A 21848-nucleotide genomic window follows, 5' to 3' on the forward strand; every position below is an offset into this window, starting at 1 on the left:
GATACGTTTTTCTTAGCAGTGAAATGAAATTTAAAATGGCCATCAATTTTCTTTCTTTCTTTCTCTCTCTCTCTTTCTTTCTCTTTTACCAGAGAACTGCTCAGGTCTGGTTTATGGTTTATGGTGGGGGATTGAACCTGGGACCTTGGAGACTCAGGCAATGTTGGGGGAGCCCAGCCTGGTGTCACTGACCACAGTGTCCTATTGCAGCCACTTCTTTCACAGAGAGTGAGTATGGCTAGGAAAGGTATAGAGGAGCTATAAGAATAAGATCTTGGGGAGTCGGGCTGTAGTGCAGCGGGTTAAGCGCAGGTGGCGCAAAGCACAAGGACCGGCATAAGGATCCCGGTTCGAACCCCGGCTCCCCACCTGCAGGGGAGTCGCTTCACAGGCGGTGAAGCAGGTCTGCAGGTGTCTATCTTTCTCTCCTCCTTTCTGTCCTCCCCTCCTCTCTCCATTTCTCTCTGTCCTATCCAACAACAATGACAACAACAAAAATAAAGAACTACAACAATAAAACAACAAGGGCAACAAAAGGGAATAAAATAAAATAAATATTAAAAAAAAAGAATAAGATCTTGGGGGGATCGGGTGGTAGCACAGGGGTTTAAGCGCACATGACGCAAAGCGCAAGGATCCCAGTTCTAGCCCCCAGCTTCTCACCTGTAGGGGGGTCGCTTCACGAGCAGTGAAGCAGGTCTGCAGGTGTCTATCTTTCTCTCTCCCTACTCTGTCTTCCCCTCCTCTCTCCATTTCTCTCTGTCCTAACTAACAACGACGACATCAATAACAACAACAGTAATAACCACAACAACATAAGAAAGCCTTCCTTCTGGGAGTCGGGCAGTAGCACAGGGGGTTAAGCGCACATGGCGCAAAGCGCAGGGACTGGCTTAAGGATCTCTGTTCGAGCCCCCGGCTCCCCACCTTCAGGGGTCGCTTCACAGGCAGTGAAGTAGGTCTCCAGGTGTCTTTCTCTCCCCCTCTCTGTCTTCCCTTTCTCCATTTCTCTCTGTCCTATCCGACAACATCAGTAACAACAACAATAACTACAACAACAATAAAAAACAAGGGCAACAAAAGAGAAAATAATAAAAAATAAAAAAAGAAAGAAAGCCTTCTTTCTAAAAAATAAAAATAAAATCTTGGGGGGCTGGGTGGTAGCGCAGCGGATTAAGCGCACATGGCTGGAAGCATAATGACAGGTCTAAGGATCCTGGTTGGAGCCCCCAGCTCCCCACCTAAAGGGGGATCGCTTCACAAGCCATGTTTATCTTCCTCTCCACTTCTCTGTATCCCCTCTCTCGATTTCTCTCTGTCCTATCCAACAACAGCATCAATAACAACAATAATAATAACAACGATAAGAAGGGCAACAAAATGGAAAAAATAACATGTACGAGCAGTGGATTCGTAGTACAGGCACCAAACCCCAGCAAGAACCCTAGAAGCAAAGAGAGAGAGAGAGAGAGAGAGAGAGAGAATAATATCTTTCAGTCCATTGTAAAGCTCTGGTTTCCAAAGTCTAAATGATGTTACTTTATACCTCCAGTGAAACTGTTAGAAGAATGCATATTCCCAGGGTCCAGTGGAGTTCACCAGTCTGTGCTTTCACCAGCCCACCTAGTGGCACCAATGCTGTTGAAGTCTGAGAACTACAGAAAGAAGGCAAACTCAGGGACTTAGCCCTCAAAAGGCTGAAAGAAGAGAAGAACTTTGGACTGGGAGATAATATAACAATGTGAAAAGACTTTCATGCCTGAGACTTCCAGTGATTCTGGGCTGATTCCCCAACACCACCATAAGCCAGAGCTGAGCAGTGCTCAGGTAAACAAAAGCAGAAAAGAACTTGGAGAAGGGACAGAAGTTGAAAGGCCTCACAGAATATCCGCTGGCTTTTTTATTTTTTTAACCTGGTAAAAAATAGGGAAGGGGGGAGTCGGGCTGTAGCGCAGCGGGTTAAGCGCAGGTGGCGCAAAGCACAAGGACCCGCATAAGGATCCCGGTTCGAGCACCCGGCTCCCCACCTGCAGGGGAGTCGTTTCACAGGCAGTGAACCAGCTCTGCAGGTGTTTTTCTCTCTCCTCTCTGTCTTCCCCTCCTCTCTCCATTTCTCTCTGTCCTATCCAACAACGACAACAACAATAACTACAACAATAAAACAGCAAGGGCAACAAAAGGGAATAAATAAATAACTAAAAATAAATAAAATAAGGAAGGGATGGTAGGGGGGAGTTTTAAATACTGAAAGTTAGGCATAGAATGATATAACATTTTCTTTACACCCAAAGTATTGTATGTTTCTATGATAACACATTTCTCAAATTAAAACAATGACCACTTGAGTTGAAAACAGTGATTGGGAGCTGGATGGTGCCTCACTCAGGTTCCCCACCACTGGTGGTGGTGGTAGGGAAGCTTCACCAATAGTGAAACAATGCTTACAAGTAGCTCTCCTCTTTCTCTATTTCTCTCTGTGCCTCTTTTCCTCTATAAAAAAGAAAGAATGGGGGCCGGGTGGTGGCACACCTGGTTGAGCGCACACCTTACAGTGCACAAGGACCCAGGTTCGAGCCCCTGGTCCCCACCTGCAGGGGGAAAGTCTCACGAGTGGTGAAGCAGTGCTGTCTTTGTGTCTCTCTCACACTATCTCCCCCTTTCCTCTCAATTTCTGACTGTCTCTATACAATAAATAAATTAAAATTAAAAAAAAATTTTAAAAGAATGAAGGGGTCAGAGGGGTCGGGCAGTAACACACTGGGTTAAATGCACATGGCAGGAAGCACAAGGACCGGTGAAACGAACCTGATTTGAGTCCCTCACTCCCCAACTGCAGGGGGGTCACTTCACGGGCGGTGAAGCAAGTCTGCAGGTGTCTATCTTTCTCTCCCCCTCTCTGTCTTCCCTTCCTCTCTCCATTTCTCTCTGTCCTATCCAACAACAAGAATAGCAATTAACAACAACAACAAAATTTTTAAAAAGTGGCTGCCAGGAACAGTGGATTTATAGTGCAGGCAGGTGCCAAGCACCAGCAATAACCCTAGAACTAAAAGGAGAGAAAGAAAGAAAGAATGGAAGGAAGGAAGGAAGGAAGGAAGGAAGGAAAGAAGGAAGGAAGGAAGACCTAGTGACCTAGATGAAGATTAAGATAACTAGAGAAACAACAAGGGCAACAAAAGGGAATAAATAAATAAATAATAAAAAAATTAAAAAACTTAAAAAAAATAACTAGAGAATACTTGCTGCTTGCTTATCACATTGATAAATAACAAAGATGAGGGTAGTGCCTACTGTTAACATATGGAAGTTAAATGTTTTCCCACACCCAGACATAAGTATAAATTTGTATAAGCACTTCTAGTTCTACGTGTGTGTATGGAGGGCCCTAACAAATCCCATTTCTAGGTGTTTACTACACAGAAATATTAAAAGCGTATGTACAGGGAGTCGGGCTGTAGCACAGCGGGTTAAGCGCAGGTGGCGCAAAGCACAAGGACCAGCATAAGGATCCCGGTTCGAACCCCGGCTCCCCACCTGCAGGGGAGTCGCTTCACAGGCGGTGAAGCAGGTCTGCAGGTGTCTGTCTTTCTCTCACCTCTCTGTCTTCCCCTCCTCTCTCCATTTCTCTCTCTCCTATCCAACAACGACAACAACAATAATAACTACAACAATAAAACAACAAGGGCAACAAAAGGGACTAAATAAATAAATAAAGTTAAAAAAAAAAGTGTATGTACAAGAAATCTCACTGAGGGGCCAGGTGGTAGTGCACCTGGTTGAGCACACACACACTCTAGGACACAAGGACTAAGGTTCAAGCTCCTGGTTCCCACCTTCGGGGGGAAAAGGAGTTTCTACTTTTACAGGGGAGATTCTGAAAGAATTATCATCTTTGCAGCCATTAAAATGATGTTGGGGGCCTGGTGGTGGCACAACTGGTTGAATGCACAAGGACCCAGTTCAAGCCTACGGTCCCCACCTGCAGGGGAGACAGCTTTGCGAGTGGTGAAGCAGTATTGCTGGTGTCTCTCTGTATCTCTCCCTCTCTACTTCCCCCTCCCCTCTTGATTTCTGGCTGTCTCTATCCAATAAATAAATAAGGATAATAAAAAATTCTTTTTTCTCTTTTTTTTTTTTTTTTGTCTCCAGGGCTATTGTTTGGGCTCGGTGCCTGCACCAAGAATCCAGGAGACTATTTTTTCCCCCTTTTGTTGCCCTGGTTGTTTTATCCTTGTTGTGGTTATTATTGTTGTTGTTATTGATGTCCTTGTTGTTGGATAGGACAGAGACAAATGGAGAGAGGAGGGGAAGACAGAGAGGGGGAGAGAAAGATAGACACCTACAGACCTGCTTCACCACCTGTGAAGCAACTCCCCTGCAGGTGGAGAGCTGGGAGCTGGAACCGGGATCGTTATGCAGGTCTTGTGCTTGGCGCCATGTGCGCTTAAATGCTGTGCTACTGCCCGCCCCCCTTAAGTGTTATTTTTTTAAAAAAATATTTATTTTATTTATTCCCTTTTGTTGCCCTTGTTGTTTTATTGTTGTAGTTATTATTGTTGTTGTCATTGTTGGATAGGACAGAGAGAAATGGAGAGAGGAGGGGAAGACAGAGAGGAGGAGAGAAAGATAGACACCTGCAGACCTGCTTCACCGCCTGTGAAGCGACTCCCCTGCAGATGGGGAGCCGGGGTTCGAACCGGGATCCTTATGCCGGTCCTTGTGCTTTGCGCCACCTGTGCTTAACCCGCTGTGCTACAGCCCGACTCCCTAAGTGTTATTTTTATTTTATTGGGTAGAGACAGAGAGAGAGAGGGAGAGGGGAGATGCAGTTCTACCATTTATGAAGCTTTCCCCCTGCAGGTGGGGACTGAGGATTTGAACCTCGGTCCATATGCATAGTAATATGTGTGATGCACCACTGTCCAGTCCCTGTTTTGCTCTGTGTGTGTGTGTGTGTGTGTGTGTGTGTGTGTGTGTGTGTGTGTGTGTTTGCCTCCAGGGTTATTGCTGGGGCTTGGTGCCTGCACTACGAATCCACTGCTCTTGAAGGCCATTCTTCCCATTTTTGTTGCCTTTGTTGTTGTTATTGTTGCTGTTGGATAGGACAGAAAGAAATTGAGAGGTGGGGATATAAAGAGGGGGGAGAGAAAGACACCTGCAGACCTGCTTCACCGCCTGTGAAGCAACCCCTTGCAGGGGGGAGCCGGGGGCTTGAACCAGGATCCTTAGCAGGTCCTTGCACTTCACGCCATGTGCGCATAACCCGCTGTGCTACCACCTGGCCCCACTGTTTTGTTTTTATAGAGACAGAGAGGAAGCAATGTAGGGAAAGAATGAGAGAGAACACAGACTGACGCTTCCTTCAGTGTCATAGGAATCAGGCTGTAATCTGAGTCACACACAATGCAAAGCAACACACTATTCAAATGAGCTATTTTCTTGACCCTGGGTCTGGCTCTTAGAGACAAAGAAGGAAGCTCCAAAAATTCGGAGTGGAGAAAATCCTGTTTTTTTCTTTATTTTAGTTGCATCCAGAGTTATTGATGGGGGCTCCGTGCGTGTGTCTGGAATTCACTGCTCTTGTGGCCATTTTTCGATTTTTTTGGATAGAATAGAAGAAAAGAGAGAAATTGGGAGGACAGGGGGAGACAGAGGGACAGAGAAAGCTCCCCACCTGCAGGAGGGTCACTTCACGAGTGGTGAAACAGGTCTGCAGGTGGGGAGCTCAGGGCTCCATCTAAAATCCTTTCATGGGTCCTTACGCTGTGTGCGCTTAACACCAGTTTGCCACTGCCTGACCCCTTCTGTTTTTCCCTGCTCTTCTTTTACTTTTTTTTATTGTAATTTTTTTTATTGTAAAACAAATATACAATTTGGAATGGATGAGGCAAATTGTGCCATAAGCAGATTTTCTTTAAGTGGCTAAAACAAAGTTTAAAAAGCAAGTAACAATAACATAAAATGTTTCTGGTACAGGACCAGCAGTACAAAAAAATAGTGTACGAGTACCTGGATAATACACCTGTTTTGCAATAGTGCAACTTTTAAAAACATTGTTGACTGTCCATAGTCCACGCAGAGTAACAACTCCACACTTCAACAACAACATGCTGACAGTTCCTAAAGAAAACTACTTAAAAAAAAAAAAAAAAGGCATAGCCCAGATGTTCCCTCATTTGACCAACTCCATCTACATTTAGATGTGCAGAAGGGCTTAGATATAGCCAGAGTAAGCCACATGCAACATGTTGCTTGATCAATTTTCTAAATTAAGGTTTCAGGACAATGACAGTAAGATAAGGGAAGAAAACATGGAGGAATGAAGTCCTAATTACTATACATGCATGTTTTTTGACAGTAGGGGGAAACCTCTTACAGATAAGTTACAAACAAAGAAAAGGCAAATCAACAATTTTGTACAAGAAATTTAACACATTCCGTACAATGTCTTCACTTTACTGTCATCATTTGTACAAACTCTTCATAGTCTACTTGACCATTACCATCAATATCTGCTTCCCTGATCATCTCATCAACCTCTTCATCTGTTACCTTCTCTCCAAGGTTTGTCATCACGTGGCGAAGCTCAGCTGCACTGATAACCATTACTATCCTTATCAAACACACGGAATGCTTCTCTAATTTCTTCTTCACTGTTTGTATATTTCATTTTTCTTGCCATCCTGGTCAGAAATTCTGGGAAGTCAATGGTGCCATTACCATCAGCATCTACTTCATTAATCATGTCCTGCAATTCTGCTTCTGTGGGACTCTGCCCAAGAGACCTCATTACAGTTCCCAATTCTTTTGTTGTTATAGTTCCATCCCCATCCTTGTCAAATAGTGAAAAAAACTTCTTTGAATTCTGCAATCTGCTTCTCGGTCAGTTGGTCAGCCATGCTGTTAGGGCTACGGGTCTCCGAGACGTGACCACACAACCACTCGGCTCGCTCTTTCCGCTCAGACTAACCCTCTTCTTTTACTTTATTCCTTTATACCCCTGTCATCACTCAATCCTGTGGCAGGAGCCAATGCAACAGCAAAAGCACAAGAAAACCGCAGGAACTGAAACGGTGAGGGAGAGCAAGCTTCCTTTTCATCCAGTGAAGCTCCAAGATGGCAGAGACAACGTCCTCTGTGTATGTTCATTTTCTGGTTTCTTGCTGCAATGGTATTAATTGTGGAAGTAGAAAGCAGAAGTAGGAATTTTCTGGCCAGAGAATTGAAATGAGTAATCAAACCAAGGGAACCACAAAGTACTGGAAAGATAGAAGAGAGAGCCATCTCAAACTTATCTATGAACTCTTGGCTTCACCCCTCTCCTGCACATCAGAGAACTGTTTTTTGTTGTTGTTGCTGTTGTTTTTTAATTTCCAGCAGGGCATCACTGGGGCTTCATGTCTGCACAATTCTACAACTCTTGGCAGACATTTTTGGCCCCCCCAGGTTAATAGGTGAAAAACAAACAAAAAAGACAGAAGAGATTTCCTTTCTCTAGTCTGATTCCCCCCCTTTTTATTTTTATTATTATTATTTTTAATAATTTATTTCTTTATTGGGGAATTAATGTTTTACATTCAACAGTAAATACAATAGTTTGTACATGCATAACATTCCCCAGATTCCCATTTAACAATACAACCCCCACTATGTCATTTATCATCCTTCATGGACCTGTATTCTCCCCACCCACCCACCCCCACCCTAGAGTCTTTTACTTTGGTACGATACTCTAATTCCATTTCAGGTTCTACTTGTGTTTTCTTTTCTGATCTTGTTTTTCAACTTCGGCCTGAGAGTGAGATCATCCCATATTCATCCTTCTGTTTCTGACTTATTTCACTCAACATGATTTTTTCAAGATCCATCCAAGATCGGCTGAAAACGGTGAAGTCACCATTTTTTACAGCTGAGTAGTATTCCATTGTGTATATATACCACAACTTGCTCAGCCACTCATCTGTTGTTGGACACCTGGGTTGCTTCCAGGTTTTGGCTATTACAAATTGTGCTGCCAAGAACATATGTGTATACAGATCTTTTTGGATGGATGTGTTGGGTTCCTTAGGATATATCCCCAGGAGGGGAATTGCAGGGTCATAGGGTAGGTCCATTACTAGCCTTCTGAGAGTTCTCCAGACTGTTCTCCACAGAGGCTGGACCAATTGACATTCCCACCAGCAGTGCAGGAGGGTTCCTTTGACCCCACACCCTTTCCAGCATTTGCTGCTGTTAACTTTTCTGATGTATGACATTCTCACAGGAGTGAAGTGATATCTCATTGTTGTCTTGATTTGCATTTCTCTGACAATCAGAGACTTGGAGCATTTTTTCATGTGTTTCTCGGCCTTTTGGATCTCTTCTGTGGTGAATATTCTGTCCAAGTCCTCCCCCCATTTTTGGATGGGGTTATTTGATGTCTTGTTGTTGAGTCTGGCAAGCTCTTTATATATGTTGGTTATTAAACTCTTATCTGATGTATACTTCCCCCCCTCCTTCTCCGGCAGGGTGTCCTCCAGGGGAAAGGTAACAGGCTGGTTCTTTCTCGCTCACAACAGGGGTGACACGAAGTAAAAGACACCAGGAGACTCTTAGCGTGAATCTAGAATCTGAGTCCTTAGGGTCCCAGAATCCTAGAGTCCGTTTATTAGCAGAATTGACATGAGTTAAATAGAAAAGCAATGGAGGTAATTATTGTTGCAATATGACAGAAATTACAGGTTTCTTAACAGTCAACATGCCCCTAAGGTAGGGGGTTGGTATGACAGGAATTGATGAGATACAAGACGGTTATTTTCCATAACACAAGCAACTTAATTATCCAAAGGTATCTGAGAGAAGCATAGGGGTTAAACCCATAGGGTGAGACAGAGAGAGAAGATGGATATCAAAAGGCCATATAGTTTGGCATTTCTCTTGTCTGGGGTCTGAGGTGTGTGATGAAGTGTGTGATAAGGTGTGTTCTTCTGTGATCAGAAGGTGACTTTGAATGAGTGAATCTGTGGCCATGTGGCCTGCAGTTAATGGAGGGAAGTACTGGGGTATCTGTGGGCCTGAGAGTCAAGAAGGAAAGAACCAAGTCTGAGTTTCACCCTTATGCTCACCTCGGTTGAGAGAGACTTACCAAGAGGTTATCTTCTCAGACCTCCATCCAAAGATGGGGGTGGTTCTCCCTAAGCTCTATCAGGCTCACACATGTTCCCAACAGTTGGACACCTGGGTTGCTTCCAGGTTTTGGCTATTACAAATTGTGCTGCCAAGAACATATGTGTATACAGATCTTCTTGGATGGATGTGTTGGGTTCCTTAGGATATATCCCCAGGAGGGGAATTGCAGGGTCATAGGGTAGGTCCATTACTAGCCTTCTGAGAGTTCTCCAGACTGTTCTCCACAGAGGTTGGACCAATTGACATTCCCACCAGCAGTGCAGGAGGGTTCCTTTGACCCCACACCCTTTCCAGCATTTGCTGCTGTTAACTTTTCTGATGTATGACATTCTCACAGGAGTGAAGTGATATCTCATTGTTGTCTTGATTTGCATTTCTCTGACAATCAGAGACTTGGAGCATTTTTTCATGTGTTTCTCGGCCTTTTGGATCTCTTCTGTGGTGAATATTCTGTCCAAGTCCTCCCCCCATTTTTGGATGGGGTTATTTGATGTCTTGTTGTTGAGTCTGGCAAGCTCTTTATATATGTTGGTTATTAAACTCTTATCTGATGTATACTTCCCCCCCTTTTTAAAAGAAATTCTTTTCTAAAAAAATATTCTCTTTTGTTGCCCTTGTTTTATTGTTGTTCTTATTGTTGGATAGGACAGAGAGAAATGAAGAGAGAAGGGGAAGACAGAGAGGGAGAGAAAGATAGACACTGGCAGACCTGCTTTACCATTTGTGAAGCGACTCCCCTGCAGGTGGGGAGGTGGGGGCTCAGTCCGGGATCCTCAATCTGGGGTCCTTGTGCGCCACCTGCCCACCTGGGCTTAACCCGCTGCGCTACCACCCCACTGTCTGCTTCCCTTTTGTGTGATGTTCCCACATGATGGCGGAGAGCTCAAACCAGGGCCTATGTGCATGGTATGTACACACACACACACACACACACACACACACACACACCCTTTGTTCTTGCAATTTATTTAGTGTGACTTAGTAGAAGGTAGATTCTATATTTAGTTCTACATTTTATGTTGCAATATGGAGTTTTTGTTGAAATATAGGAAGAAAATCTACTCTGGCACACAAATGCAATAGTTCTTTATTGTTTTTGCCTCCAGGGTTATTTATCATCGCTGGTGCTCGGTCCTGGCACTACGAATCCACTATTCCTGGACTTTCTGGCCAGAGAATTTTTTTTCCCATTTTACTGGATAGGACAGAGAAAAATTGAGAGGGGAGGGGAAGACAGAGAGCAGGATAAAAAGATATATACCGGAAGCCAGGTGGTGGCGCAGCGGGTTAAGCACACATGGTGGAAAGCGCATTGACCTGACTGGCATCAGGATCCCAGTTCGAGCTCCCGGTTCCCCACCTGCCAGGGAGTGGCTTCACAGGCGGTGAAGCAGGTCTGCAGGTGTCTTTCTCTCTTCCTGTCTTCCCCTCCTCTCTCCATTTCTCTGTCCTATCCACAACAATGACAGCAATGTAGACAAGGGCAACAAAAGGGAAAAAAATAAAACAATCAAACAAAAAAAGATAGAAGCAGAATTGCTTCAGCACTTGCAAAGAGATCCCCTTGCAGGTGGGAAGCCAGGGGGCTCAAACCAAAATCTTTGTGCAGGTCCTCCCACTTCATACTATGTGCCGTTTTTTTGTTTTTGTTTTTTTACTATGTGCTTTTAATCAGGTATACCACTGAGCCTCCAGATGGGATAGTTGGAAAGGAATTTTCTTTTCCTCATTTCAATTTTTTAATTAGTGATTTAGTAGTGATTAACAAGATTGTAAGATAATAGGGGTGCAATTCCATACAGTTCCCACCACCAGAGTTCTGTATCCCCTCCTCTCCTCCCCTCCATTGGAAACTTCCTTTTTTTCCCCCCCTCCAGGGTTATTGCCGGTGCTCAGTGCCTGCACCACGAATCCACTGCTCCTGGAGACCATTTTTTCCCCTTTTGTTGCCCTTGTTGCTTTATCATTGTTGGGGTCATTATTATTGTTGTTGTCATTGTTGGATAGGACAGAGAGAAATGGAGAGGAGGGAAGACAGAGAGGGGGAGAGAAAGATGGACACCTGCAGACCTGCTTCACTGCCCGTGAAGCGACTTCCCTGCAGGTGGGGAGCCAGGGGCTCCAACCAGGATCCTTAACGCTGGTCCTTGCACTTCGCGCCCCGTGCGCTTAACCTGCTGTGCTACTGCCCGACTCCCAGCTTCCCTATTCTTTATCCCTCTGGGAGTATGGACCAAAATCCTTGTGGGGCACGTGAGATGGAAGGTATGGACCAGGAAACCCCATCATCTGGGGCTATAGTCAGGGAATCCTTGGATTCCCACATAGATATGATGGGCCTAGACCTCTAATAGATTCCTCTCTCCACCATCACTGGTCACTTCCATTAGAAACATCATCATAAGCCCTCTTGTGGGCCTCTCCAGGACCTTGCCCTCAATGTAAAACAGCAATGGTAGGGACTGCCCCACTCTATGAAGGGAGGCTGGGCCAACTTACCATGCTACTCTAGGAAGACTAGTCCTGAAATGAGTGCAGCCTAGAATGTTCCTAGCTGTGACCATGGACTGCAGGCTCAGACTGACAAAGATTAGGTTACAAAGGCTCCTGTACTAAATATGAATAGATATGGGCCCTAGGTCAGATCAACAGGGTGTACACTTTTCTCATATTTGGGAGATAGTCTTTGCCCATATCTAGCTTTCTTGACACCATCTTCAGACAATACTTTTAGTCCAACTGCATGTTCGCTATCAGGCTTAGGCAAAAACTACTAAAATCATGGGCCACTCTGAACATACCTAAAATAGATTTCCTAGCTTCTTCCCACCCAGACACCTACTTTCACCTGCTCTATTCCTACCATTGGGTTCCTGTTTACTAAACAATTCTTCTGCAGACACTACCATGACACCATCCTGACTTCCCTGAGCAGACAACCTCACCAGTGTGTCCTTGAACCTCAACTCCAAAACAGGCTGGGGGTATGGATCAGAAGGGAATATTTTAATAGCCTTTCAGAAGCTATGAAAATCCTTGTTTTGTACTGAGGCGGGGGTAGATAGCATAATGGTTATGCAGAGACTCTTATTCCTGAGGCTCCAAAGTCCCAGGTTTAATAACCCACATCTTTTTCTCCCCCTCTGTCTTCCCCTCCTCTCTCCATTTCTCTCTGTCCTACCCAACAACAATCATAACTACAACTATAAAACAACAGGGGCAACAAAAGGGAAATATATATATCCCACAAGACCATAAGCCAGAGCTGGTCAGTGCTCTGGTATAAAAAAAAACAAAACACCTTGTTTGATATTACACTGAAACTTGACAAATGGTAGTTTCTTTTTAAATCTTTTTTATTTTTCTATTTATTATATTATTAATTTATTGGATAGAGACAGCTAGAAATTGAGAAGGTAGGGCGAGATAGAAAGGGAGACACCTGCAGACCTGCTTCTCCACTTGCAAAGCTTTTTCTCCGCAGGTGGGGGGTGGGGGCTAGGGGCTTGAACTTGGGTCTTTGCGCACTTGTAACATGTGTGTTCAACCAGGCATGCTACCACTCAGCCTCCCAAGTGGTAGTTTCTCCAAGATTAGCTGCAATACAGAATCTGCAACTTTATCAACTTTTTTTATTTTAATTTTTTTTATTGAATAGAGACAGCCAGAAATTGAGAGGGAGGGGGACATAGAGGAGAGAGACAGAGAGACACCTGTAGCACTGCTTCACCACTTGTGAAGCTTCCCCTCTGCAGATGGGACTGGGGGCTTGAACCTGGTTCCCTACGCACTGTAATGCGTGCACTTAACCAGGTGCGCCATGGGGCCATTAGCCCCATCAATTAACTTTCTATATTCTGCTACATCTTGTAATTGATTAGACTGCCTACACCTGATAGACAATAGCAACAATGGCAATAGTAATGAAAAGTAGCACTGCTTCACTGCTTGTAAAGTTTTCCCTCTGCAGATGGGGACCGAGCGCTTAACACGGGTCCTTGAATGCTGTAACTAGTGCATAGTGGAAAGGTCTTTGGAAAGTATTAGTTCAGGGATCAGGCGGTGGCGCACTTGGTTAAGTGCACGTTACAGTGTGTAGGGACCCAGGTTCAAGCCCCTGGCCCCCACCTGCAGGGGGGGAAGCTTTATGAATGGTAAAGCAGGGCTGCAGATGTCTGTCTCTATCCCCTGCTCCCCTCTCAATTTCTGTCTTTATCCAGTAACAAATAAATAATATATATATTAAGAAAACAGTATTTGAAAAAAAAAAGGAAAAATATTAGTTCATTGACTTATGATTTCCCTTGATAACTCAAATTTTATATTGGTAGCCATTGTTTTCCTAGAAGTGAAAACTATTCATTTTGAGAACATATGTGTCAACTATGAATCATTGGTTTATCAGTTACTCAGCCAAGCAAAAAAGATGTTCCATGAAAAGCAGCCTGTGTGACCAGAATTTACACAGCTGAGTAAACGTTTTTCTTCAGGTCAACCAAAAACATAAGCCTTAGGCATACATCCAGCCAGTCACTATTTCACTATCACTTTTCAGTATCTATACTGAAAAGATACTGTGAATAAAATATGTGATTACAGATTCATCAAGGCTATTCCTCAATCCCAGGGAATACATGGGATTGAGGAATACATTCACTAAGAACCACTGCCTTGATGTGACCTAAGATGCCAGTGGTTTTACTCACCAGTGTTTTTTTGTTTTACCACAGGATCACGTTTATAGGTTCAAGGATTTGAATGACGAGGTCCCTTCTAAAGACTGGACCAGTTAAAGTCTTATATATCCAGTTGTCCATTCAGAAGTGGGTTTTTGCAGTCAGGCAGTAGAGCACCAGGTAAAGTGCACATAGTGCTAAATGCAAGGATCAGACAAGGATTTGCCAGTTTGATCCCCCGGCTCCCCACCTGCAGGGGGGTCACTTCACAGGTGGTGAAGCAGGTCTGCAGGTGTCTTTCTCTCCCCCTGGCTTCCCTTCTTCTCTCCATTTCTTTCTGTCCTATCCAACGACGAGGATATCAATAACAAGTACAAAAATAAAAAAAAAAATGGCAACAAAAGGGAAAATAAAAGCAAACAACAAAAAAAGAGAAATGGTCACCAGGAGCATTGAATTTATAGTGCAGGCCTGAGCCCCAGTGATAACAGTGGGGGCAAAAAAAAAAAAAGGGTTTTAGCACTATCAAAGCCTAACACCATATACTTAAATCACCTCATCTGATTCCCTGGTCACTAAAATAAACCTAAGAAAAAAATTTTAATATTTATTTGTTCCTTTTTGTTGCCCTTGTTGTAGTTATTATTGTTGTTGTTATTGATGTCATTGTTGTTGATGTTGTTGGATAGGACAGAGAGAAATGGAGAGAGGAGAGGAAGACAGAGGGGGAGAGAAAGACACCTGCAGACCTGCTTCAACACTTGTGAAGTAACTCCCCCACAGGTGGGGAGCAGGGGGCTCGAACTGGGATCCTTATGCCCATCCTTGTGCTTTGCGCCACGTGCACTTAATCCGCTGAGCTACTGCCCGACTCCCTAAAAAAACTTTAAAAAAATATTTATTATTGGATAGAGACAGAGAGAAATTGAGAGCAGTGGGGGAGATAGAGGGAGAAAGACAAAGAGACACCTGCAGCCCAGCTTCACCATTTGTGAAGCTTTCCCCCTACAGGCGGGGATCAGGGGCTTGAACCTGGGACCTTATGCACTGTAATGTATGTACTTAACCAGGTGGGCCACCGCCTAGCCCCCTAAAAAATTTTTTAAGGATTTTTTTTTAATTGCCACTAGGGCCTAAAACCCAGATCTTTGTTAAAGTCTTTGCACTTAATACTATGTGTGCTTAACAGGGTGTACCACCACCTGGCCCGCATAATTACTATTTCTTTTTTTTTTTTAATTTTTTTTTATTTAAGAAAGGATTAATTAACAAAACCATAGGGTAGGAGGGGTACAACTCCACACAATTCCCACCACCCAATCTCCATATCCCACCCCCTCCCCCGATAGCTTTCCCACTCTCTATCCCTCTGGGAGCATGGACCCAGGGTCATTGTGGGTTGCAGAAGGTAGAAGGTCTGGCTTCTGTAATTGCTTCCCCGCTGAACATGGGCGTTGACTGGTCGGTCCATACTCCCAGCCTGTCTCTCTCTCTCCCTAGTAGGGTGTGTCTCTGGGGAAGCTGAGCTCCAGGACACATTGGTGGGGTCTTCAATCCAGGGAAGTCTGGCCGGCATCCTGATGACACCTGGAATAATTACTATTTCTTTTTTTTTTTATTTTCCTTTTTGTTGCCTTTGTTTTTTATTGCTATTGTTGATATCGTTGTTAGATAGGACAGAGAGAAATGGAGAGAGGAGAGGAAGACAGAGAAGTGGAGAGAAAGACACCTGCAGACCTGCTTCACCACCTGTGAAGCGACTCCCCTGCAAGTGGGGAGCCAGAGGCTTGAATTGAACTGGGATCCTTAGGCCGGTCCTTGTGCTTCACGCCATGTGCACTTAACCTGATGCGCTATCACCCGACTCCCCATAATTACTACTTAAATTACTGAGATAACTATGCTATTCCATGTAATTTCTTTAATTGAAGTTTGGTGCTTTGACCACTGAATACAAATTCTTATTTGTTAAAGTGAAATTTGGGGAGCCGGGTGGTGGGGGACCCAGTTGAGTGCACTTGTTCAAGGACCTGGGTCCAGTCCCCACCTGCAGGGAGAAAACTTCACAATCAGTGAAGCACTGCTGTGGGGATCTCTCTTCACACTACCCCTCTTCAAGTTCTGTCTCTATTCAATAAATATGTAAGTAAATTTTCTTATTCTTTATTTATTGGATAGCGATAGCCAGGCATCAAGGGAGAAGAGGGAGACAGAGAGGAAGAGAGGCACCTGCAGCCCTGCTTCACCATTTGTGAAGCTTCTCCCCCTGCAGGTGGGGACTGGAGGCTTGAACCTGGGTTCTGTGCGCTGTGTGTGCTCAACCAGGTATGCCACCACCCTGCCCCCATGGGCATCTGTGATGACTAGTTGTTCAATATTTCAACTCCTTTCTAAAATGCTTTCCTGAGTTATCAAGATTAGAAAGATACAAATTGCATTTCCCTGTTTCCTTTGCAGTTAGAGAGGGTTTCTTTTGGTATGGAGCAGCTTTGTAAGGGAGGGAACAGATGAACCTACAGAGAGCACAAAACATGGCAAACAGAGGTGACTAGACCTGGGGCTGGCAACCATGACTGGTTTCCTCTTCAGCGGTTTCCTGAACCCAACACAGCCAAAAGCAACTTCCATTGTTCAGTTCTCTAGTGGAGTTTGGGCAAGTGTTTTGTCTGGAAGATCAGGCAATTCTTCTGTGAACTAGTTATATACCTTAAATCTTAGGGATTTCAACTACCCTCAGTGAATTCCGTTGCTTATAGTCAAGGACTCACCAATTAACATTTTAGTAACATTTTTCTTCAGCTGCTTCTCTAAGCTAAGACTATCTCCGCTGAAAATCAAACTACTATGACTTTGTTTTAGGATCTATAATTTTATTATAAAATCATCCTTTTGGCATTAGTTGGTTACAGTGATAGCAAGATACTGTGAGTGTGGCAGAGCAGCTCCAATGTAACAACTGCATCCCTTCCTTAACCAAACTGAAGTCACCTCACATCCGTTGCACGTAAGTTACCTGCAATCATTATTGCTGCAAATTCTGGTACATATATTGTGTATGGAGCAGATGCTAAGGGATTAGAGTAAATGTTGGTAAGATTAAAAAAAAGTTCTTTTGTGGGACTTTGTTTCTTTTCCTGCCCCCCACCCCCCAGAATTACTTTAAAAGAATCGAATTACTTAGAACTAGTCTGAATAGCAGCAGCACCCAAGGAGTATCACACATAATTCTTGTTAAAAAGCAGTGCCTGTGTAATGCATACTTTACACCACAGGCAAAGGGAATGTTCACTCTAGTTTTACACTCCTGCATCAGTCTTTAAAAACAAAATAGAAGCCTTCCATCAAGTTCTTCTAGATGGTATGTATTATTGCTGTACATTTGTTGCTGGGTCATTTTCTGTGCTGTGTTTGCTCTGAAGAGATCTCCCAATGTATCTCCAATATTCCTTTCTTATAGTGTCCTTTTCTTTAGCTAGGATTTCACATAACTGGAAATGAAAAATAAAAATTCATTAGAGAAAACAAATAATCCAATCTCTAGGGCATATGCTTTTGAGTCAAATATACTTTATCTCAGATCATGCTCATGAGATATTTAGTGTCACTGGATAGATCCAATCCTGAGATGCCAAAAAAAAGAAAGACAGAAAGAAAGACGAAAGAAAGAAAGAAAGACAGAAAGAGAGAAAGAAAAGCAGTGAATCCCAGCAGCTTACCTCTAGTGCTTTATTCAGAATGTCCTCCTTGTCCTCACATTGGTTTTCTAGCATGTCTTCATAGATATCCACAAGAAAGGCAATTAGGTAGGGGGAACTGTGACTTGGTTGTAAGTCAAGTAACTGATTTAACAAATTGGGATATTTGGAAAGACCAAGGTCTTGTAAAATCCTTTAAAAAAATGCAAAAATCATGACTCAATTTTGAGAACAAAGAGCAAGAGAAAATGACCCTTATAACATAAGCTAGAACAGGAAACTTGTTCTGAGTGAATGAGGTTGAAATCTAATGAGAATGTTAAACTATATGAGTTCTTTCATTTTTTTTTTTCTTCAGATAGTGACAAGAAGTGACAGCAGTACAGCTTCCTTTAATATGGTGAGGGTCAGGCTTGAGCCTGAGTCATGTATTTGGCAGAGCAGTGCACTGCCCAAGTAGCCTATTTTGCTGGCCCAATTATGTGAGTTTTATTGTAGATAATTAAAAGCTGAGGAAAACTATTTCAAAATAATAAAAGTCAAGTGATCATTTATAACTCAAATTGTATAACATATAAATTAAAGCAGAAAAAAACTACCTTCTTAAAATTAAAGATAGAATAAAAAAAAACCTAGAGAGCTGTGAAACTAGCATAGTGGTAGCATACAGACAGAACTTGCATGTGAGAGATCTCAGGTTCAAGCCACAGCAACACCAACAGCCAGATTAGCAGTGTACACATACAAATACAGATGGGGGGGGGGAAAGAGGGGAGAGGGGGCTGGATGCTGGTGCACCCAGTTAAGAACACTTAGTACTAAGAGGGCAGGGACCTGAATTTGGGCCCCTGCTCCTCACCTGCAGGGGGGGAAAATTCATGAACTATGAAGCAGGTCTGTAGATGTCTTTCTCTCCCCCCCCACCTCAATTTCTCTTTGTCCTATTGAATGATAAAAAAGAAGAAAAAAAGGTGCCAGGCGGTAGCGCAGTGAGTTAAGTGCATGTGGTGCAAAGCACAAGGACTGGTGTAAGGATTCCGGTTTGAGCCCCCGGCTCCCCACCTGTAGGGGAGTCGCTTCATAGGCAGTGAAGCAGGTCTGCAGGTGTCTGTCTTTCTCTCCCCCTCTCTGTCTTCCCGTCCCATCTCAATTTCTCTCTGTCCTAGCCAACAACCACGACAACAATGATAGTAACAAGACAACAAAAGGGGAAAAAATGGCCTCTAGGAGTGGTGGATTCGTGGTGCAGGCACCGAGCTCCAGCAATAACCCTGGAGGCAAAGAAAAAAAAAAGAAGAAAAAAGTGTGAGGGTAGATAGCATAATGGTTATGCAAAGAGACTCTCATGCTTGAGGCTCAGAAGTCCCAGGTTCAATTCCCCGTACCACCATAAGCCACAGCTGAGCAGTGTTCTGGTAAAAAAAAGAAAACAAACAAGCAAGCAAGCAAACAAAATCCACCAGAAACAGTGGATTCATAGTGCTGATACTATGCCCCAGCAACTGGAGGCAGAAAAAAAAAAAAAGAAAGAGAGGGAAGGAGAGGAGCTGGGTTGAGCGCACATCTTACTATGAGCAGGACCCAGGTTCAAGTCCCTGGTCCCCACCTGCTTGGGAGAAGCTTCACGAGCAGCGAAGCAAGTGCTACAGGTGTCTCTCTGTTTCTTTCCTTCTCCCTCTATCTCTCCCCCTCCCTTCTCAATTCTTATCTGTCCTGTCAAGTAAAAAATAAAACAATGATCTAGGAGGTGGCACAGTGGATAAAGCACTAGACTCTCAACCATGAGGTCCTGAGTTCAATCCCCGGCAGCACATGCACCAGGGTGATGTCTGTTTCTTTCTCTCTCTCCTATCTTTCTCATTAATAAATAAACAAATTCTTTGGGAGTCGGGCAGTAGCACAGTGGTTAAGTGCATATGGCGCAAAGCATAAGGACGGGCATAAGGATTCCGGTTCAAGCCTCTGGCTCCCTACCAGTAGGGGAGTTGCTTCACAAGCGGTGAAGCAGGTCTGCAGGTGTCTATCTTTCTCTCCCCCTCTCTATCTCCCTCTCCTCTCTCCATTTCTCTCTACCCTATCCAGTAATGAAGACATCAATAACAACAACAATAATAACTACAACAATAAAACAACAAAGGCAACAAAAAGGGAAAATGAATAAATAAATATTAAAAAATTAAAAACCTTGAATGACATAGTGGGGATTGTATTGTTAAATGGGAATCTGGGGAATGTTATGCATGTACAAACTATTGTATTTACTGTTGAATGTAAAACATTAATTCCCCAATAAAGAAATAAATTTTAAAAAATTAAAAACCCAATAAATAAATAAATAAATACTTTTAAAAAATTATAAATCCAAATCCAAAGTGGTATTTGGAGAGTCTCCCATTAATAGGAAAGACAAAAATTAAACATAGAAAATAAATAAAATTAAATAATAAAACAAATAGGGCCAGATGGTGACACACCTGGTAAAACACATATATCCACTTTGCCACCTCCTGGACCACGTAAAATGCACATATCATCAAGCACAAGGACCTGGGTTTGAGTCCCTGCTTCTCACCTGCGGGGTGGCCACTTCATGAACAGTGAGCAGGTCTGCAGGTGTCTCTTCTCTCTTTCTGTCTCCCCTCCCCTCTCAATTTCTCTCTGTCCTATCAAATAAAAAAAATAGAAAGAAAAAAAAAAGAAAGAAGGAAAAATGGTCGCTGGCCATGGTGAATTCTTAGTATAGGCATTGAGCCTCAGCAATAACTCTGGTGAAAAAAAAAGAATAAAACAAACAAACAAAAAAAAAAAAAAGGGAAGGAGAGAGAAGCAGGGAGAAAGAAAGATGTACCTATTTCTTCTGGAATTGGTTCTTTATTATTATTATCTTTATTTATTTATTGGATAGAAACAGCCAGATATCAAGAGGGAAGGGAATGATAGAGAGGTAGATAGAGGGGCACTTGCAGCACTGCTTCACCACTCATGAAGCTTTTCCCCTACAGGTGCGGGGACTGGAGGCTTGAACCCGGGTCCTTGTGCATTGTAACATGTGCACTCAACCAGGTGTTCCACCACCTGGCCCCCAGGAATCGGTTCTTATCCCTTCAGATCTCCAGATATTATGAGCCCCTACTCTCTAAATGTGAATGGGCTCTGTATTTGGTATTCTTTGATTCTCCAAAGTTCCACAAGAAGCCTAAGTATATCAAGAGTTGGGCATACAAGGCTTCCGATTTAAGCAAACATAAAAGATCTCTAAAAAACAAACAAACAAAAATCCAAAAAGGTATGCTATACATTTATGCATTATGTGTACAGCCTGCCCTGCTTTACTGTGTTCCTGAATTGAACATAAGCTAAGTGTATGTACTCTATCATTTTATAGTAAAACATATAGGGGGCAGGGGTAGATAGCATAACGGTTATGCAAACAGACTTTCATCCCTGAGGATCCAAAGTCCCAGGTTCAATCCCCTGTACCACCATAGGCCAGAGCTGAGCAGTGCTCTGGTAAGAAAGAAAGAAAAAAAAGTATTCATAAAGATAATTAAAACTGTACTATTTACTCCAGGACAAGTCTACAAATTATGCTGGTATGTGCCTGTGAGGTGATGGGAAAGGTAGACAGTATTTACGAGTGTTAACAATAAGTGTTATACTTTGCTCTCAGATTTAGAAAAATGAGAGGTATTTTTAATTAATTAATTAATTAATTTTTGCTTCCAGTCACTAGGGCTCAGTGCCAGCACTATGAATCCATTGATTCTGGTGGCCATTTTTCTTTTTCTTTTTTTTTAAATTAGATATGACAGAGAGAAACTGAGATAAGATGGGGAGAGAGAGGGAGAGAGAAAAAAGACAGTGCAGACCCTCTTCACTGCTCATGAAGCGCTTCCCCCTGCAAGTGGGGAGCAGGGGCTCAAACCCGTATCTTTGAGGATGCCCTTGTGTTTGGTACTATGTGCACTTACCTGGGTGTACCACCACGCAGACCCCTATCTTTAGTATCCTTTTGGAATCTGATAATGGAACATTATCTATGATGCATCATATAGGTAAGGAGCCTGATTACTTTTATATTTAGAAAAAAAAAAAACCTCTTACCCTTTCAGATAGTTCCATGCACTTTCATTATGTGGTACTAGTTTGATCCTTTCCAGAGTGTACCTGTAATAGAAAAAATTTGAAGTGTATAATGAGTGGGAGAGATAGCATAAATGTTATGCAAAAAGACTATCATGCCTGAGGCTCCAAGGTCCCAGGTTCAACCTCCCTCCTGTATCTCCAGATATTATGAGCCCTTCTCTAA

General features: G+C 43.2%; 1 protein-coding gene and 1 pseudogene across 3 annotated transcripts in view; both read right to left on the reverse strand.

Moving 5' to 3' along the window:
• Positions 1 to 5820: 5820 nt before the first annotated feature.
• LOC103113219 (calmodulin-1-like) lies at positions 5821 to 6965 on the reverse strand (annotated as a pseudogene).
• A 9728-nt stretch (positions 6966 to 16693) lies between these two features.
• FNTA (farnesyltransferase, CAAX box, alpha) overlaps positions 16694 to 21848 on the reverse strand; it is a 31498-nt gene continuing 26343 nt past the window's right edge. For 2 of the 3 annotated variants that reach the window (XM_007522743.3, XM_060181673.1), the window contains exons 7-9: positions 21644 to 21706; positions 17561 to 17732; positions 16694 to 17332 (exon numbers count right to left, since the gene is read on the reverse strand). In XM_007522743.3, coding sequence (XP_007522805.1) covers positions 17210 to 17332; positions 17561 to 17732; positions 21644 to 21706 — 358 coding nt within the window. In that variant the 3' untranslated portion in view covers positions 16694 to 17209. The remainder of the gene's footprint in view (positions 17333 to 17560; positions 17733 to 21643; positions 21707 to 21848) is intronic. The other variant, XM_060181683.1, reaches the window with a different exon arrangement.

This window comes from Erinaceus europaeus, chromosome 2 (assembly GCF_950295315.1).
Source record: "Erinaceus europaeus chromosome 2, mEriEur2.1, whole genome shotgun sequence".
NCBI classification, from domain to species: domain Eukaryota; kingdom Metazoa; phylum Chordata; class Mammalia; order Eulipotyphla; family Erinaceidae; genus Erinaceus; species Erinaceus europaeus.